Genomic DNA, 19952 nt, shown 5'->3' with positions numbered 1-19952 from the left:
AATAAATCAGACTTAACCAATTCATTTATGTGTGAATTCTTTTCAGAAAATCATGATGGGTCCATACTTTCAATCCAAAAATACTGTTTTGAAAATATTTAAGTAATGATAAACTAAAGGATTCTGTAAGGAGCCTTACAGTGAATTTTTTTTATAAGGGTCAAATCAATTTACTTAAAAAGAATAATGAGTTGAGAAGGAACTTGTATTTTTCTCCAATCCTGAATTAATGCATTCATTTTATAATCAGCACTTGGAAAGAGCAGTATGTGAACCTACACAATTATAGAACAATATTATTTAGAGTGTCAAAAAGCTATAAGCAAACGTCTATGAAATAGTTCTGTGGTAGGCATTATGCTAAGCACTCTCCATGTATCATCTAATTTCATAATAACTACATGAGAGTTCAGTGATGTTCCCAATCACTGACTGTGATGTTTCCAATGAGGAAAGGGAGACAGTAAAAAGCCACAAATGATGGGATTCGAATCCAGAAGTCAGCTCTCAAATAAATGCTTTGTCTCCCTACAACCTATAGGTAAAAACCCAAATCACTTGATTCTTCAGGATTGTAAAGCTTATGTTTTATTTAAACCTTTGCTTATCAGGGCACCATCAGCAGAAATGTTTAATAATGTTGAGTTTAATAAAAATAAATTTCCTGACATAGCAGCCATGTTACAATACGCATATCTGACAAAATGGATAGGATTAAGAAATTCCTATAAGGTTAAATTACTTTATTGAATGTATACACCTTCAAGTATTTTTAGTCTACAATTTGTAATTCTGAGAGAGTTGTATTACTTCAGAGGTAGTAATTAATAACTCTAAAAAAATTTCAATAGGAGACAGATTTTATCACTAAAAGTGCTCTTTTCCTTTGAAATATAAATCGTATGAACTTTTTAAAAAACTTCTCCCGTTTTTTTAACCACTACCACCTATTCTATTGTCTATTCAAAGACAATCTTAGAAGTCATTTACTCCAATTCTCATTTTGTAAATGAGGAAATAGAAATTTACTCTTTCTGAAAGAAACATAGCTCATTAGTAACTAGTAAGCTAGTTACTTAACACAGCTTTTACATGATGCTCTTTCCCAGGTTAATAACTTTTAAAACTAAAGTAGTTCACAGAATGGCTGTAATAAACTAATAAATCAGTAAGAATTTTAATTATCAGACGACTGGTCTATTTATTGTATTAGGTGAACTTATTAGTATTATGTGAGCTGAGCATTTTCAGCTATATATAGCAATAAAATAATGTTAAATAACTTTTTTCTGGTCACGGGACGAACAGTCCAGTATACTTAAAAAAAAAAAAAAGGTCCTTTATTATATAGCTTTTCAAAACTGTACAATTATTAAGGAAAAGGAGGAAAATTATATGGGTTAATAGTATAAAACTATGCATTTTAGTTTATAATTTGTTTGTTTATATTCTTTATAAGATCTAAATGAACAACATCTTTGTGGAATTCTTTTCTTCTAAGTAGTTAATTTTATCCCATAAATTGGAAATGTTTATAGCTTCTAAGTTTATTTATAGAATAGATTATTCCGGGAATAAAGAATAACAGACACCATACTTGTTTATGTAAATTTCAGTAAGTTTTTGTTTGACAGAATACTAAGAATATTCCTAATTTTTCAGTAGCAAGTTATGGTTCACATTTCTATCATTTTTACCAACAAAAAAAATATTTTTAAAAAGACTTTGAAAATCAATCATTTATTTTTCATTTTCCATTGAAAAATACAATACTCTGGGAGTGCGTGCAACCATCATTTCTAAATGAGGAGTTACTAAAGGGTTATGTAATAAGAAAAGACAAGGATGGTGCTGGGCAGGGAGGGAAAGATGGAGGATGGAATAGCGGGAGGACGAGAACAAAGGTATTTGGGGTCATTCCTTTATGAGACATCACCTCCAAAATTACTTTCAGTGTTTTAGCTAAGACCCCTAAATATGAACTTTAATAGTTTTTAGTATCTTAGAAAAAAAACATTAAATGAGTTGAAGTGTGAAAAGTGCTCGAGATGATATCTAATGAATCCACAAAAGTTAGCTCCTGTTTTCTAAAAGAAAATTTCATCATACTATGGGAACATTTCATTGTGATATATTAATCTTTCGATGGAGACAATGACATGCCAGGAGGGTACTTGGAACTCACAGCCAACTCAAACAATGCACTCCTACTAACACAGGAGTGTTACAGGACTTTTCTGTACATTTGTTACTTGCTTACAATGAGAAACTGCTCTTCCGTCAAAAAAGGTTTTCATCCCCTTACTGATAATGTATCTACTCTTTTCACCCTATAATAGAGTGAGGCAATAATAATAACATCTTTGAAAAGTAGGACACTAATTGAGCTAGCTCCCCTCACAACATTTCCTTCCCCAACATAAACAGGTTTTCCCATTTTAGGATCTGAGTAATGTCTGTTTGCCTATTATGCTATAATAAATGAGTTATAAATCATATTTATGTTTTGAGATTAAATAAAAAAATAACCTCTTCATTAAGATAAACATTACACTAATTTAAAAAATTAAAGGAAAACGGGGTTGGGCCCCAAATCTAAGATTTGGAAATCATTACTTACTGCAGGTACCAGTAATTTCTTCACTTCCTCAACGGCTCTTTTCAGTTTGATCTCCGCTCTGTTTTGAGCATCTTCCACAGTGATCAGTACATGTAAGTCTTCATTGAGATGCTCCCAATTAGGCTTGCCTCTATTCTGCTCCTCCTAAAAAATTTGCAAAACACATTACCAATTTTTCTTCTCAGAGAGAATATATCTTTCATAACACTAACAAGTTGCCAATAACTTAAGCTATGTTTGCATCATTCTGCTATAATGACATTATAAACCTTTTGAATTCTTTTACTTGAAAAAAGGCTTGGTGTGAAACTACGTGGTCAAATGACAGTTAATCCAACAAATATTTGTTGATCACTTACATGTACGAAGCATGAAACCAGATGCTAAAGATACAACAGTAAGCAAGGCCATCAGATCCCTTGCAATGTTCTTATATACTAAGAAAGTCATTATGGAGTCATCTTTAGGTGAGCATAAAAAGCATATTATTTCTTCTCTATTTTACTTATGGGGTAAATAAATCATGAAGGTTAACTTAAACAGTCAGCATTGAGGTCACACAGCTAATACATGCCAATTTAGGAGCTGAATCCACATTTGCATTCTCAAATTCAGTGATTTTTCCTTTTCTGTACAACTACTTTAAATAACACTGGCTGAATTCAAGTTCAGGACAAGTATTTTGCACATAAACATTATTATGTAAAAAAAAAAAAAAAAAGCCAATTAAGCGTCACCTGGGTGGTTCAGTCAGTTAGGGGTCTGCCTTCAGCTCAGGTCATGATCTAGGGATCCTGGAATCAAGCCCTGTGTCAGGCTCCCTGCTCAGAGGGAAACCTGCTTTTCCTTCTCCCTCAGTCATTCCCCCTGCTTGTGCTCCCTCTCTCTCTCTCTCTCAAATAAATAAATAAATCTTAAAAAAAAAAAAAGATGCCACTTAAGTGTATCAAGTAGTAATTATGGGAACATTTCACTATAATCATTACAAGGAATATATGTTTCCATCAGACCTTGCTTTAAAAACAGTAAACTATAAGGTCACTATTTATAGCAATCATAAGTCCTTGCTTAATGGAAAACATCAATGTTTCATCTCCTTGAGGTCTTCAAATCACTTAGTGAGGGATACCCCATTATGGAAACATAGTCAAACCAATATACAGGGAGGTTTAAAAGTAGGGTTGACTACATTTCCCTTTCACCTAAGATATGATAATTTCACAATTACTTCTTGCTTTAAGTTTTAGAGATAACAGACACATTCATAAGTAATATAATTCATAAATCAGTTTTAAAACCAGAAAATAAGAGTGTAAATTTATAAATAAGTAAAGAAATGGTATGGATACATGTACCTGGTTCAGTGCAAGGTAACAAAAGATAATGTGTGTGGCTGTACCTTCCTCTTAAATGTCACTACTAAATTGTGAGATTCTGGGATGGGGTAACTGGGTGATGGGGCATATGACATATCGAGCACTGTGTGTTATATACAATTGACGAATCCCTGAACTCTACCTCTAAAACTAATAATACACTATATTTTAATTAATTGAATTTAAATAAAAGTAAATTTAAAAATAAATTTTAAGATTCCAAAGGAGATTAAAAAACTGGCATAAAAAAAAAAACTGGCATAAATTAATAAAATTAATACAATAAAACAGCCCTATACTACAACTTACATGTTTGTAGAGGTCATGCTAACGAAAATATATGGGCCTTAGCCAATAAGGATGGAAATGAATTCTAACAGTCAAATATATGTTTCTGCCCATATTTGTTAATATCATTAGTATGAAAATACTGTTTGCTCTCCTAATGTTTGCTAATCTGAATGGTGCCCAAGAAAAATAGAGATCTCATTAATAAATGATGTCAATAAACATTAAAATTTATGAATAAAATTTAATTTTTTTCACTTTAAGTTGCTTTGATTCAAATACTAATGAAGCTGTTTGGAAGTAACTATTCAATAAAAGTATCTATTAAGTATTTCATCTTGCCTAGGGGACAGACACCATGGAAAAAAATGGGAAACTAGGGGGAAGCCTGGGTGGCTCATCGGTTGAGCGCCTGCCTTTGGCCCAGGGCGTGATCCTGGAGTACCAGGATCGAGTCCCACATTGGGCTCCCTGCATGGAGCCTGCTTCTCCTTCTGCCTATATCTCTGCTGTGCTCTTTATTTCTCATAAATAAATAAATAAAACTCTTAAAAAAAAAAAAAAAGGGAAATTAGGGTATCAAGGAGTTAAATTGAGAACCTCAGGGTTCTCTCTAGGGCTAACAACATAAAATATATATGAATGTATCTCTACTGTGGCAAGAAAAATCAATTTTTAAATACAGATTTTAATTTTTATGTTAAAAAATGTTAACAATATTTTTTCACCAATTTATATTTATATTTTTTTATATATCAATTTTCTGATAGATCTAATAAAATGACTTGTACATTTTGATGAACCTAAAAAAGGGTGTCTATATTCATAGGAGTAAGGGACTTCTGCTTCCAGCCAAGATAAAAATAACAGACAAGATTCACTCTCCTGGCTGAAACAACCAAAAAATAATAATAGTGATAATAAAATAAAATAAATAAAATAAAAAACAGGCAAAGCACAAGAAATGACAGTTCTCAAGCCTCTGAATGTCAGGCAATAAAGACAATGAGGCTGAGAGATGGCAAATCAAGAAGTCAACCCTAGGATTACCTCAGTTCTCTGGCTTGGGAGTCTCCAGGATGCAGGCTGGGGAAGGGTGCCAGCCAGGCTACCTCTCTGGCTTGTGGAGACTAAACAAAAAATCCAGGGAGACCAAACCAGCGAGATTTCAGAGAAGAGTACTAGAGCTATTCTGAAAGAATTTTGGGGATCTGCACAAGGTCCACTCAAACACTCAGCTGAACATTAGTCAGTGCATGTGTGGCAGAGGAAATACCAGAGGCTGGAGAAAGAACCAGCCACAGGACCCAAGGTAAAAGTGCTGGGTTCCCTCAGAGAGCCAGACTAAAAGAGTTCATGATTCACAGATACTAGGTAAAGTATATACAAGGCTTGCCTCAGTCATAGGAGATAATTAAACCTGGTCTGAGACTACTCCAGTACTGCCTAATCAAATCTTAAAAGCAAGATCTAAAAGGATGAAAAGTGTTCCCAACTATCTTCACTGTGTCGCAGAACAAAGCCCAAGAATATTTACAGGAATAGGAAACATCTACCCAACAAGGTAAAAGTCACACTATCTGGCATCTAATCAGAAATTAACATGCATGCAAAGATGCAGGAAAATGTAACATAACTGAGAAGAAAAACCAATCAATCAAAACTAACCTATAACTGTTATCATTTGTAGACAAAGACAACTAAAGTTAGTGTATGTATGTACATACCCATATACACATTTGTAAGACACAAATACAGATACTAATATAGGTGCTAATACAACGGTAACTGAGGAAGATTTATAATCCAAAATATTTAGAAAGGTGTAGGAATAAAAACTAATACCATAAGACTTACCACAGAAACTTTTATACATGGAAAGGCAAAAAGCCGAAGGATTTCAAAAGGAAGAGAGATTAATTGCATGATAGGAACAGAGAATAAAGTTAAAGTATAATTTGACATTGTGCTTTAATGAAGGAATACATTTTTAAGTTGTAAAACACTTTGGCAAATGTATACTCTTAATTAATTCAACAACTGAAGTGCCAGTTAAAAACTGAAAATAAAAGAAAGTTACATCTCCCCTAATGTTTGCTTCAAAATGAAGGGTTTTGCTTATTTTTTTCTAAGATTTTATTTATTTATTCATGAGAGACAGAGGCAGGGACATAGGCAGAAGGAGAAGCAGGCTCCCCGTGGGGAGCCTGATGTGGGACTCGATCCCAGGATCCCCAGGATCATGACCTGAGCCGAACAAAGATGCTCAACCACTGGAGCCACTCAGGTGCCCCAGGTTTTGCTTAGTTTTAAAAACACTTGAAAGAATAAAAACTTGTAGACAAAGATAAAGATGGTGAGATTATCATCATCATGTACTTATAGTCCCTCCTAAAATTCTAGAATACTGTAGAGTTTAAAATATACAAAACTCATAAGGAAGAAAATGGGAAAGGAAACAATTGAGAAACCACAAAGCATCTGGGCTGAGCAATCAGGGGTTTAGCTAACCCCAGGAGAAAAGGAACCAATTTCTGCTGTAGACTCCTCCCCCTGCCATCTCATTCCATCCCCCAGGGAAAAAGCTGAGGCAATGGCAGCAATAGTCATAGGGATAAAGGTGGGGCTAAGACTTGAAGACTGATTTAATTCTCACTAAGGGAGCAGTTGAATTCCACATCTATTCTCAGCTGGCACTCCTTAATTCCCAGCAAAAGATGAGAAATGTATTCCTAAAGAGTTCTACTTTACAGAACTGGGTTTTGAGGGGCAGTTGGTGGGATCATTTACACACTGAAGGTTGAGGTGTCCAGCTCTACACCTAGAGCAAGGGCAGTCAGCCCACACACTAGTGGAGGAAGACTGGAAGACTTTTCTCTTGGGAGTCTGACCAGCCCAACAAACAGAAAACCACCTCAAGAAAACAACCACTGACCAGAGAGAAGAAAAATTCAAAATTCTGCAGAGTTTTGAATTAAAAGAAGATGCTGTATCCTTGAGGTAAAGGATGCTGTTAAAATAATTCAAAACATAACAGGGAATCTGAGAAACTAAAACTATGACAGTAAAATGAAAAACTTGGTAGACTGGAAGACAAAAACTGAGAAACTCTCCGTCCAAGCAGCAGCAATGACAGAGATTGAAAATGGTAAAGAACAGTTAAAAATTAGAGGACTAGTTCGAAAGGTCCAGAAACTAAATGACAGATGTTTCACCAAGAAAAAGAAAAAGGAAGAAGGAGGAAGAAAAATTATCACCGTAATACATACTTTTGAAACCAAAGTGAAAGGTAAGAGCTTCCAAATGAAAAAGGGCCCACTGAGTTCTCACCACAATAGAAAGAGGAGATGAAAACAAAACAAAACAAAAAATCAACTACCAGCAACATAAGCACACAAGGTAACAATAAGGAATAAATACCAAAGAATCTTGGCAGGCGGGGGCGCAGGGGGCACCCATGTTTTCATCCACAGACTTCACATAATTACATAATGTAATTCATAAATATATCAAACTTGATTTTTAAAAAATAGGTTTTAAGATCATTCTACCCAGAAGCCACATTTATCCAATTGTAGTCCATTCTAAACTCAGAGTTAAGCAAATTCCTTGAAGAGTTTTTTTTTTTTTTAAGATTTTATTTATTTATTCATGGGAGACACAGAGAGAGAGAGGCAGAGGCAGAGGCAGAGGCAGAGGCAGAGGGAGAAGCAGGCTCCATGCAGGGAGCCTGACGTGGGACTCGATCCCAGGTCTCCAGGATCACACCCTGGGATGAAGGCGGCGCTAAACTGCTGAGCCACCTGAGCTGCCCGAAGAGTGAGTTTTAAGCCTTAGTAATTATTATTCATTACCAACCAGATTTCTCCCTGCGTTCTTTTTCTGCTTCTGTAACAGATAATAAAGGCAATATGGAATTGGATGAATACTATAGGGGAAGTCAATAAAACCTCTCTATAAAGGTTTTTTATTCAGTCATAAGAAAACAAATAAAATAGGATTAGGGTACATACTTCTGTACCCAAAATGTACGTTATGAACCTACTCCCTAAATTTCTCACTTTAATAATTTGCAACAAATAAAAGACTGAAATGAAGCAGAGAGGAGGGATAGCAAAATGGATATACATCCAAAATGGTATAGTTCTCAGAAACTGTGGTTAAGGCATTGATTTCTTTCTACAGTTACATTTCAAGAGTCAACAGCAGAGATATGATGTGGAAAAAACAGCTCACTATTACTCATGATTACAATGTCTGGTTTATATTCACACAGAGCAATGTCATGTCATTTAATGTGCCACCAAATCCTCAGCAATACAGAAGAGCATGGGTTTTTTTGCACTGACAGTCCCAAATTTGCATTCCAGCACAGTCATCCCTGCTGATTTCTAGGCCTTCAGATTCAACTGTCAACTTGACATGTGGTATCAGTATCTCCAAAGCACTCTCAGTATGTCTCAACTGAAGTTTGTTATCTCCCTTCTCCAAACTTGTCTACAATTAGGTCTCAGTTATTATGGATTCTAAGGAGTACAGATTTTTGAAATGTGAGGACAAGGACTAAGTGGTTTTGTAGAACAATCTCTGAAATGCAGTCATAAGGTTATTTGTACCTTGACGGAGAAGCTAAGCTACTACATATACCCATTCACAAACCACACAAATTTCAGGTATCATTTCTTGCTTATATTCATTCCATGTTGTAAATAAATTGGCCTATTCATAAACATGGATTATGACACCCATAACTACATAAGTTATCTCCTATGTCCAGAATGCTTCTTTAATATTTGCTTTTATTTATCTTTTGTTCTATCATATTGCAACTTATAATTACCTGTTCTAGCTTATAAGAAAGTTCGAGCTTAGTTGATACCAGAACCATGTTCTCATTGATTTTTATACCCTTGACAGTATGTATATAACTGACTTTACACCTATCTGGCCCTTAAATACTTACTGAACTCAACAACTCAGCTTTTTTATTGAGGAGTGTCATTAAGATACATCAATATATTGCAGCTTTCCCCACAGTACTTTGCTGTATTCATTATTTTTGTGTCTCTGCCTATAGAAGCCTCTATATAATCTCCCTTTATATAGATCTTGGTTTCTGGGCCTGCTTCTTTTCACCCTGGTATTTAAGTTGACAGTTCCACGTGACAATCTTTACACCTCTCTTTTACTTGTATTCTCTTCTCTTCTAGTTAACTTTCCCATATTTCTACAATAATGCTGATAAGGTATGACTTTCATATCCAGACAGTGCTTTCCCTTTACTCTGTCACCTTAGGACTACCTTGTTTCATTATATAAGAATAATGCAGTAACAGAAAGGTCAACGTCTTTTTAAAACTGCAAGACTCGGGGTGGGTGCCTGAGTGGCTCAGTGTGTTAAGCATCCAACTCTTGGTTTTGGCCCAGGTCATGATCTTAAGGTCCTCAGATTGAGCCCAGGTTGGGTTCTGAGCTCAATGGTGGAGTCAGCTAGTTCTACCTCCCTCCCATTGCTCCTCTCCCTACTCCTGCTCTAAAATAAATAAAATCTTAAAAAAAAAAAAAAAGAAAAAAAAAAAAAGAAAAGAAAGAAAGAAAAAGAAAAAGAAAAAACCCTTCAAGACTAAAGCTCTATCTCAATATGAGAACAACGTAAGAGCAAAGACAACGTATATAACTACTATGTCTGTACATAAGTTCAAAACTCAAAACCACTGACCTTTAATCTTTTAATTTTAGAGAGGCTGAAATGACAACATTGAAGGAAATGGCAATATAGCTTTATTTATATAGTAAATTAAAGTTTAGCAGCATATAAAACTTTATAATGCCATCCATTCCTGATTGTAGATACAATTACCAATGATACTTTATTATGATCTACATTCCTGACAAGTATGCTATAAAGAAATAACACATTTCAAATAACTTTTAGTCTCTCAGGTGATGAAGAAATTTAGAAATGAAAATAACGATGGTGATAAGATAGTAACTAAGCTTTTATTAAACAATTACTGCTTGCCAAGTACTATTCTCAGCAATATAAACAAACCACCTCATTCATTCCTTGTAACAGCTGTGTGAGTATAGTATTCTTATTCCTACAACATGCTAATAAGGAGGCTGAGACAGACATGGCTTGTTCAAGTCATTTAGACAGTTAAGTGTTCTATCTGGCAGAATGACCTCAGAGCTTGCACTCCAACACTAATTCTTAGCATAAGACATTACCTACCTGAGAGCCCTAATTAAGCAAACTGTCCCCCCCAAAAGCATGAGTTAGTGAAAAAGCCAGAAACAGAACACTGAGATCTTGAATCTTAAGACCTTTTCTATTTTACTTTTAAAATTTTTTGTGTGGTATTTTAAACATGTCTTGTTTGCACACCATTTGGAGATAGTAGGGACTTTGGACACAGATAAGGCAACACACTGAAATTATCTGGTATATGTGCTTTTTGTTTTTTTGGTGTTGGTCCTATGTCCTAATTCCAAGTCAAGTGCTCTTTCTCCATAAATGAATTCCTGAATAAGTTATATGAAGAACAGTAGAATATATAGAAGAATAGTTCTCTGACAACTGTCAGAGAAACACCTGGCAAAAAAAAAAAAAAAAAAAAAAAAGATCTCATATCTACAAATATGCTTTTTTATTTCCTAGATGAGAGAACTGCCTATCAAATTTCAATGACACAAAAATGATAAACCTGTGGCCATTTAACACATAGAATTCCTTCAGTTATATTAAAGTTTTCAATGGGTGAGATTCTTAAAACTAAAATTTGATCATAGTACACAATGAACATCTCCAAATTATTGAATTAGGGCTAATTCAAAACATTGTCCTGTATGAAATAAGTTCTAACCATACTTCTCCATTACATATCATCCATTTCATTTTTGAAGCTACTATATACAATGACATAAAGCTATTAAGTAAAAAAAAAAAATATATATCAAAATTTGAGAACCACTTTTGGTTTTGATTGGTTTTTAGAATAAAACCAAAAAACACCTGATGAGTAAGTGCCTGTGAGGTTTAAAATTATGTTCTAATTACAGTATCTATCTGAACAGAGTAATTCTATAACATGAAACATCAGACCACACTGATTGTCCCAACCCCTGCTGATAAACTCTTTTAATTACACATTTGTAGTCAGGCAAATGAGCGTAAGACTTCTCCCCCTACTGTGCTCTTAATGTGAAAGTTCATATGTCAAAACTTCCAAGAAAAGAATTCAAAAGTATTAACGTATTTAAGCAAACCAAGGTTCCAGCAACATACTTATGAATATACATTTTAAACCAAGCAATAAAGCTTAGACATTTATCTCCAGCTGTATATGCAATCTTAAATTAAGTTTAATATTCACTGAGAAAATGGACATAAAGTAGGCCTCACATAATTTGTTCACTGACTCCAGCTGCAAAGTTCCTCAAAAATTTTTTTTCTTAGCGAAGTTTTTATTTTTTATTATTTTTAATAATAAATTTATTTTTATTGGTGTTCAATTTGCCAACATACAGAATAACACCCAGTGCTCATCCCGTCAAGTGCCCCCCTCAGTGCCCGTCACCCATTCACCCCCACCCCCGCCCTCTTCCTCTTCCACCACCCCTAGTTCGTTTCCCAGAGTTAGCAGTCTTTATGTTCTGTCTCCCTTTCTGATATTTCCTACCCATTTCTTCTCCCTTCCCTTCTATTCCCTTTCACTATTATTTATATTCCCCAAATGAATGAGAACATATAATGTTTGTCCTTCTCCGATTGACTCATTTCACTCAGCATAATACCCTCCAGTTCCATCCACATTGAAGCAAATGGTGGGTATTTGTCATTTCTAATGGCTGAGTAATATTCCATTGTATACATAAACCACCTCAAAAATTTTCTTAACTTGAACTTGAGGCCAGCAACATTTTCTTTCTTCCTTTTAAAGATTTATTTATTTATTTGAGAGAGAGAGAAGCAAACTCCCAGCTAAATGGGGAGCCCAACATTGAGCTTGAGATCATGACCTGAGTCAAAATCAAACATCGGACGGTTAACCAACTAAGCCACCCAAGAGCCCCAACAATCATATTTTCAAAGCAAATTATTTTCTAATAATATATGAAGATTAGAATATGTTTATACTGTCTGTTGAAGCCTCCTCAAGGAAATTCTTTAGGAAGCAAGCATTCAACAAAAGCTTGTTAAATTAAGCACAATAAGGGGCACCAGCAGGGCACAGGCAGTGAATGTGTGACTCTTGGTTTTGGCCCAGATACTGATCTCAGGGTTGTGAGATCAAGCCCCAGGTCAGGCTCTGTGCTCAGCATACAGTCTGCTTGGGATTCTCTCTCCCTCTTCTTCCTCTTCCCCTCCTACTTGCGTGCTCGCATGCTCTCTAAAATAAATAGATTTTTGAAATAGATAAATAAAGCACAATGAGACAATTCCCTCAACATGAAGAACTTTTTATGTCAAATATTTTCCAAGTTAAGAAAAAAGGGACTATTCTTAATACTTTCCTTCACAAGAAATATCCACTGCCTGTAAACAGTACTAAAAGACTGTCAGGTATATCCTCCTTCCAGTTTTCATACATTAAGTCTACTAATTTAAGTGTAATAACCATGTGTCCAAATTATATCACCAGTTATGACCTCAATATGGCCAAATCATATTGGTTTCTTCCAATGACAACCAAATTAAGATTTCTCTAGATCAGAGCTGTCTGCAGAATGCGAAAGTAAGTTTCGCTGTGACCATTTGGGAAGCTGAATATGATCTTGATGATACCACAGTGAAGGTGAAAAGACTGATCTAAATATGTGTAAAGATTTTCCCATAAAAAGACAAATATAATCAAGTGATTTTTAATTTCACTTCCCAGCAAGTATAAAGACCAATGGCTGACTACTGGTTAACAAAAATAGAGAGAGAATAGAAATAAAGAACTGTCAGGAAATTTTTTCAGAAACTTGGGGCTGAGTTTCTGTTGCTAACAATCACCCATATAAAAGCAGTTGTTATCCCTGGAAACACGACACACCTCCTTAAAGCTTTAGTAGAATCCTTTTGCCGTTCCTATGTGGAATTCTGTATACTGTGTCTTTTTCTCTTCACTATTTAGTACATGCAAGATAAGATAATTACAAGTATAGAAAGAAGTCATTTGTTTTAAAATGTGGGGTTTTAAAATATTAAATTGGAATGTTTACTTGCTGATAGTACGCAAGAAAAAAGAAAAAGACTGAATATTTCTACTCTCCCCCACCCAAACACCAAAATCCCAATTTCTGTTTTGTCCCAATGATGCATTAATACCACTTTGTTCTACTTACAGACTTTTAATATGTTTTAAATTCTGGAAGCCTTAGTCCTGTCCCCTAAATTTTTCCTTTTCAAGACTTTCCTGGTTATTCTTGTTAATTTTTTCACATAAACTTTATAATCATTTTGTCTAGCTCCAGAAAAAAAATTGCCGATTTCCACTTGGGATTATGTAATATTTTGAAAATTAACTAGGGACAATTGACATCTCCATGTAAATCTTCCTATACAAGAATCATAATGAAATCTTCCCCAGATCCTCTCAGAATGTTTCCTGCTATCATTTTTATTTTCAGACATAGCAATTCTGATGTGTATTACCATCTAAAAAGCTGCAAGGAGTCTAGAATCAAAGTCACCTCCATATTAAATGCCCCACAACTGTTCAATTTTTACTAAGTACAGCATGAGATACAAAGATGAAGTCACACCTAGTATTAACAAAAAGTAAACATATAGGGCCTCATACGCAGCAATTTATATCTTACAAAGCTAATCAATCCTTTTAAACCTTTTAAATTTATTACTATAAATCACCTGTTTCTCACTCAAAAATGAGATAAACTAATGGGCAGAACCCTGACTTAGTATCACTCAGCTAAAGTGACTTCAGATTATACGGTCTGCTTTAAATATTTTACAACTAACATTATACTACTAAGTAGAAAAGATTAAATATTTTAAAACCATAATAAAAAGTATTGTAATTATTTCATTGAGAATAAACAAGATGATTATTCTGACAAAGCCACCTACAGGTTAACTTACTTCCTTGAACAAAGATCATTCCCAGGGCCAAGCATGATAGTTAGTTTTTTTGTTTTTAAAGATTTGATTTATTTATTTGAGAAAGAGAAGGCGCATGCAGATGCCCAAGCATGAGCACACAAGCAGCGGGAGGGGGAGCAGCAGACTCCCAGTTGAGCGGGGAGTGTGACATGGGGCTAGATCCCAGGACCCTGAGATCATGACCTGAGCTGAAGGCAGACACTTAACCAACTGAGCCACACAGTGTCCCCCAAGTATGATAGTTTTAAGGAGAGAGTTAAGAGAATGACAGTATATGGTTCACTACTATACAGGTACTTTTTCCTAATGGAATTTACTTAGTAAATTCGACACACATTCAAAACAAAACAATGATTTATTTTAGAATATGATTTTTAAATACGTTTTCTGAATATTCAACTTGCTGATATTCTAAATGAATTTATAATACTAACTAGCTGTATCTAGGCAAAATACTTGAACCTTGGTGTCCTCACCTTCATTAACAGAGCTCAGTCTAGTACTTAACATCACAGGACTAGGATGAGCTCTGAATGTGCTATGTTTGTACAGCACTAAGAGGAGCACTGAGCGTTTCATAAGACCTATATAACTGATGTTGCCACTGTTCAAACAGGCTGCTATCTAAAATCAAACAGGAAGAGAGGACTGTAGAAAATGACATAGCAAAAATATAAGAGAACTGATGACTGAAGAACAGCAAATAAACTAAGATGACTGTAGGTTATAATTTAGGAAAATAAAAGCAGAAAGCTCCTTGGGGATAAAGAGTGCCATCTTACATAATCTAACTTTTAATTAACTTAGTCAATAAAAATATGCTAAATGTTAAGTTAAAACATGAAATTATTTTAAAATAAAATTTTTATGACAAACAAGCTCAATAAAGATGCACCTGTAATCTCCAGGGTAGCAAACTGGAGGAGAGCTCAGCTAATCAAATCATTGAACTGTCTTCCATATAGGGTTTAGATTTGAAACAGCACATAAAGAACTACCACAGTTTCCCAGAAAAAGGAATAAACTATGATTATTCCATGAGCTCTACAAAAACTTACCAAAAGAGTAGTAAAGGGAATTTATTAAAAATTAAAAATTGAAGAATGAGTACAAATACTTCTTCCATAGTATTTTCACACCACCCCCTCTCTGAATTCACCTCCCTCACTTTGCTTCCATAGGTTTTCATGGTTCTGTAATACTTAAAACTGTATAGTCTTCTACATCAGCATACAGAGTAGTAAGCCTCCAGAGAGCAAGATGATTCCTTCATTTTTTTATATTTAAAATATAAATATATTTAAAATATATTTAAAAATGCCTAAATATGAGTTTGGTATATAACCAAGAGCTGCACATTTCTCTGTTCTCATCTGCACAGATCTGGGCTTGTACTTTTTATAATGTTTTCATCAGTTTTTGTTGAGTATTTATCATTTTACATCTATGCATATTTTATCAATGAGTCATGTCATATACAAATGTACTACTGGTTTCTCAACATGTATATATGCTACTATAATGAACACAATACAAATCTGCTTAAAAATATAAATTCAGATTAGTTTTTTTAAAAAAAATCATTATGCATTAACTTTACTCACTACTATCCTTATATATTAGGAATCATTTCCCTAAAGCATCTGGCAAAATACTTTGTATACACTAAGCATTTAAAAAACATCTGGAATTAAAGAAAATAAAAATAAAAAAAATTAAAAAAAACATCTGGAATTAAATTTCTAAACTTAAAAGTAGCAAGTAAATAAAATATACTGGTTAAATGACTACTAAAGCCATGTAGTATTTTCTTGTGCATTCTACATGTGTACTTTTTCTACATGGGTTAGGGAAAATAATACCTAAAAATTTCAATTTAAGATGTATCAAGAAAAATATCAACTAGGAAATACCAAAACAGAATATTCTACACCTGCCTGCTGTGATTAAATATAAATACACTAAACATGTAATTGAAGTAAAAGCACATACACAAAATAAAAAGATGAATCAAATGAATAAACTACAATCACAGGAAAATAAGGGTTATCATGAAGGATCCACATATAGCTATGGCCTGCCTCATTTCTTGAAGCCAAAGATCAGAGCCTAATGTTATATAATTAAATTTTCCAAAATATAAGAGAGCAAGAGCACATGGTTTGTTAGGTTATACAGTTCTTGAGGACAACAAGACAGAAAATGAAAAGCAGCTCTACTATTTATAGTTGTTACTCTGCAATGTCCTGTCTGTCCAATCTAATGCCACTGTGAATATTTATAGCATCATATTGCCCAAATATGAATTCACAGCCTCCTTCAGGTAATCTTGAACCCATCAGCGATAAGCAGTGTCAAAACCACAATAGTCTCTAATACAGAGATGCCTAACTGTAGAGCTCTACTGTCATTAACTGAATTTCAAGATCCTGATAAGGAAAAAAGCAGTATGACTTAAAATTAATTGTTTTACATTCCATCGTCCTGAGCACCTACCAAGTATTCATATTTACTAACAGTAACTGGAATGTTAAGTATGCTCCAAACCCTAAATCAGCATTTGGACACTGGAAAATAGAGAATAAAAGGAATATGTTACGTAGAAAGGCAACAAACAAGAAGTTCTCTCCTCATTACCTACCTCAAAAAAGTGAACAGGGTACATAATACAGCAAGGAAAGAACGAAGACCAAATGGCAGTCTTATTTCAGTAGCATATTTTAGTTATCTCTGGAACCCTGAGCAACTCATTCATATATTCATTTATTTACTTAGTAAATACTTGAGTTTTCTACTAAAACAGAAAGCATTTTTCTAGTAAACATGGTTTATGACATCTAAGTAAACAAACATACAAGCCCTGAAGGAACTCACAAGCTAGGCAAGGAAGGCAGACATGAAATAAGCAATAAGAAAATAACTATTTACTCGCAGTTGAGTGACAGACACCGAAATTCACAGGGCTATAGAAGTGCATACTAGACTTCTTTTACTGTATAACCTACATCAATCAACTGCCTCCTGAAATTTCATTTCTTCATTTGAAAAGGGCACAAGGTTGCAAGGATTAAGAAAGAAAGAATGAGGCAGTGACCAAGTTCACAGTGCCTAACACTTTTACTATGTAACTCCTAGTATCCCTGCTCCCCTCCTGGGTTTTCCTTAAAAGAGGACTTTCCAACTAATATGAATTCCACTGCCTGTCATCATGTTAACCAACCATCAATAAAAGTAAATCAAACCAATGTAAGGTTAATAGTGTTTCTTCTTTTACAGGAATTAATTTATCTGAGAGAGAGAGTGAGAGAGAGCCCGAGCAGGGGGAGGGGCAGAGGGACAAGCAGACTCCCCGCTATCCCAAAACCCTGAGATCATGACCTGAGCCAAAGGCAGACATTTAATGGAATAAGCCACCCAGGCACCATTCTGTTTGTCATCTAAAATATTTCTAACAGTGATGATTATTTGGTACATTTAAGTATCTTAAAATTATCCTCCTGATTTCAACTAAAAAAAATATGGATAGGTATCCAAAACACACCCCAGAGATTATCATAGGAATGGGTCAGAAGCATCTGTATTTTGAAAAGCTCTACAGAGAGTTATAATGCACAGCCAGGTAGTAGCAGGTATAAATACTATGAATAGCATACTTCTAATTTCTGGTTAATAGATGATATGATGTCCGATGATCAAAAGTATAATACTGGGTTGCCTAAATGGTTAATGTTAATGGTTATTATAAGCAGAGTCCCTTCTTTTCCTGATAATTCCAAAATGTTAACTTATTTCACATATCTAGACTTCTCAGAGGATAAAAAGCAAGCATACCTTTAGCTCACTAGAAGAACTAGGTGAATTCAGGGTTCTCCAGGTCTACAATTCTCCTATTACACTGTCTCTCTCGTCCAAAACCTATAAAATCCAAGACTTTTCTTCTAATCTTTTATTAAAATGTGGCTAACAAATTATGACTATAAAAAGTGATACCTTTCTAATACATCTTCAAGATAATTTGATCAGCAAAATATAACCATAAAAGTGATAGCTAACGTAGCAGTGTATTATGCAATGCAATTTTTCCCTTTTCTCTTAAAGATACTGAGTAGTTTTTACTTCCTGTGGGTACTAATGAAAAATGACTGATCCAGAGTAAGACTGACATGTACATTCAAAGATGTGAATGAACTGAAAACATTAAAAACAATTATTCTTCAATGATGTTATGTTAGCATGACTGCAACAGCAATAGTCTGAATACAGGTAAAGTGGAAACAACAGCTAACAGTACCTTCAAACACTTGCATCAAATAGACGGTGATCAAACAAAAACGGTAAAAATAGGAACTGTTATCTTTTGTTTTTTTTTTTTATTAAATGCTACTCTGCAGGCATTTTAGTAAGTAAAAATAAGCTGTATGATGCCTTCCTTCATGAACTGGCAGTCAATATATTTAATTTCCCTAAAAACTGTTTTTAAAAATTCCCAATCTATTTGCTAAAACCTGACCTGTTACACTCATAACTCTTTACTGTACAAACTGTCACTTTTTATAATATTTTATACATTATCCAATATAATTTTAAATTCTAAACATTCTATTGTTATTTTTAGACTCTACTGTAATTCCCTGAGAATTCAACTATATCACCAAAGAAAGGCACGATCTCTCAACAGAATAAAAAAGTTCAGAGAATCTAGGTTTTGTTTTCTCTATTAGAAATCATTTTGATCAGACACAAGTTTCAGAGATGTGAACTTAAAGTGCAATTCTTAAACTCCTCTCCCTGTTATCCACTGGCATCACTAGAGCTATATAATCACAAAGTTATTATTTGCTTCAAAGTCTTAATTAACAGCTTTAAAATACGTTTCATCAGTGATCAAGGAAGTTTTCTCAGTAACCAAGGAATGGTGCACCATTTATCCACCAGTGATTAAAGACTTTCCTTACCTACAACAAGATATGCGCTTAGACAAGACACCCAAGTCCACTCTTTCAGAATAACTGCTCCATTTCCTCTCAGCTAATTAGGGAACAGATGTAACAGATGCTATTCTCCATCTAACTGAAATATGAAGGCAATGGAAAAATTTTCTGAGGTATCAAACAAATTTTGTAACAACAACATGAAATCATTGTAATGTTTATGAATTAAGCTACCATTAATAATTACTGTGTTTAATTCTGAGGATGAGGCTCAATTTAAATAATGTTAATAATCATTATAATTAAAGAAAACATCTCTTTGAAAATGAGTATCATACACCTAAGTATCAACTGCTTATATTACAAAACAATCAATATAAAAAATACTAAAGATAATCCTTTCGTATTTACTAATCATGAATGGTAGAGCTGATTAACCTTATTTTACAGATTAGATGACTAAATCTCAGAGAAAGTAACTTTTCTCAAGTCCTTAACCAGTGAGTAAAAGATCCAGAACATAAATACAAGTCTGACTCTTTTTCTCATGTCCTCTGCACTATGCCACACTGGAAGCATCCTCACTAAATCTATTTATTCTTTTTCCATGTCCATATAAAATGTGG

General features: G+C 34.2%; 1 protein-coding gene across 14 annotated transcripts in view; it reads right to left on the bottom strand.

Moving 5' to 3' along the window:
* Positions 1-19952, bottom strand: part of QKI (QKI, KH domain containing RNA binding) — a 163200-nt gene that overhangs the window by 43882 nt on the left and 99366 nt on the right. For all 14 annotated transcript variants that reach the window (XM_049114268.1, XM_035704662.2, XM_025422700.3 and 11 more), the window contains one exon: positions 2621-2764. In XM_049114268.1, coding sequence (XP_048970225.1) covers positions 2621-2764 — 144 coding nt within the window. The remainder of the gene's footprint in view (positions 1-2620; positions 2765-19952) is intronic.

Source organism: Canis lupus, chromosome 1 (genome assembly GCF_003254725.2).
Source record: "Canis lupus dingo isolate Sandy chromosome 1, ASM325472v2, whole genome shotgun sequence".
NCBI classification, from domain to species: Eukaryota; Metazoa; Chordata; class Mammalia; order Carnivora; family Canidae; genus Canis; species Canis lupus.
The sequence above is the reverse complement of the archived record's forward strand: the minus strand, read 5'-3'. Positions and strand labels throughout refer to the sequence as shown.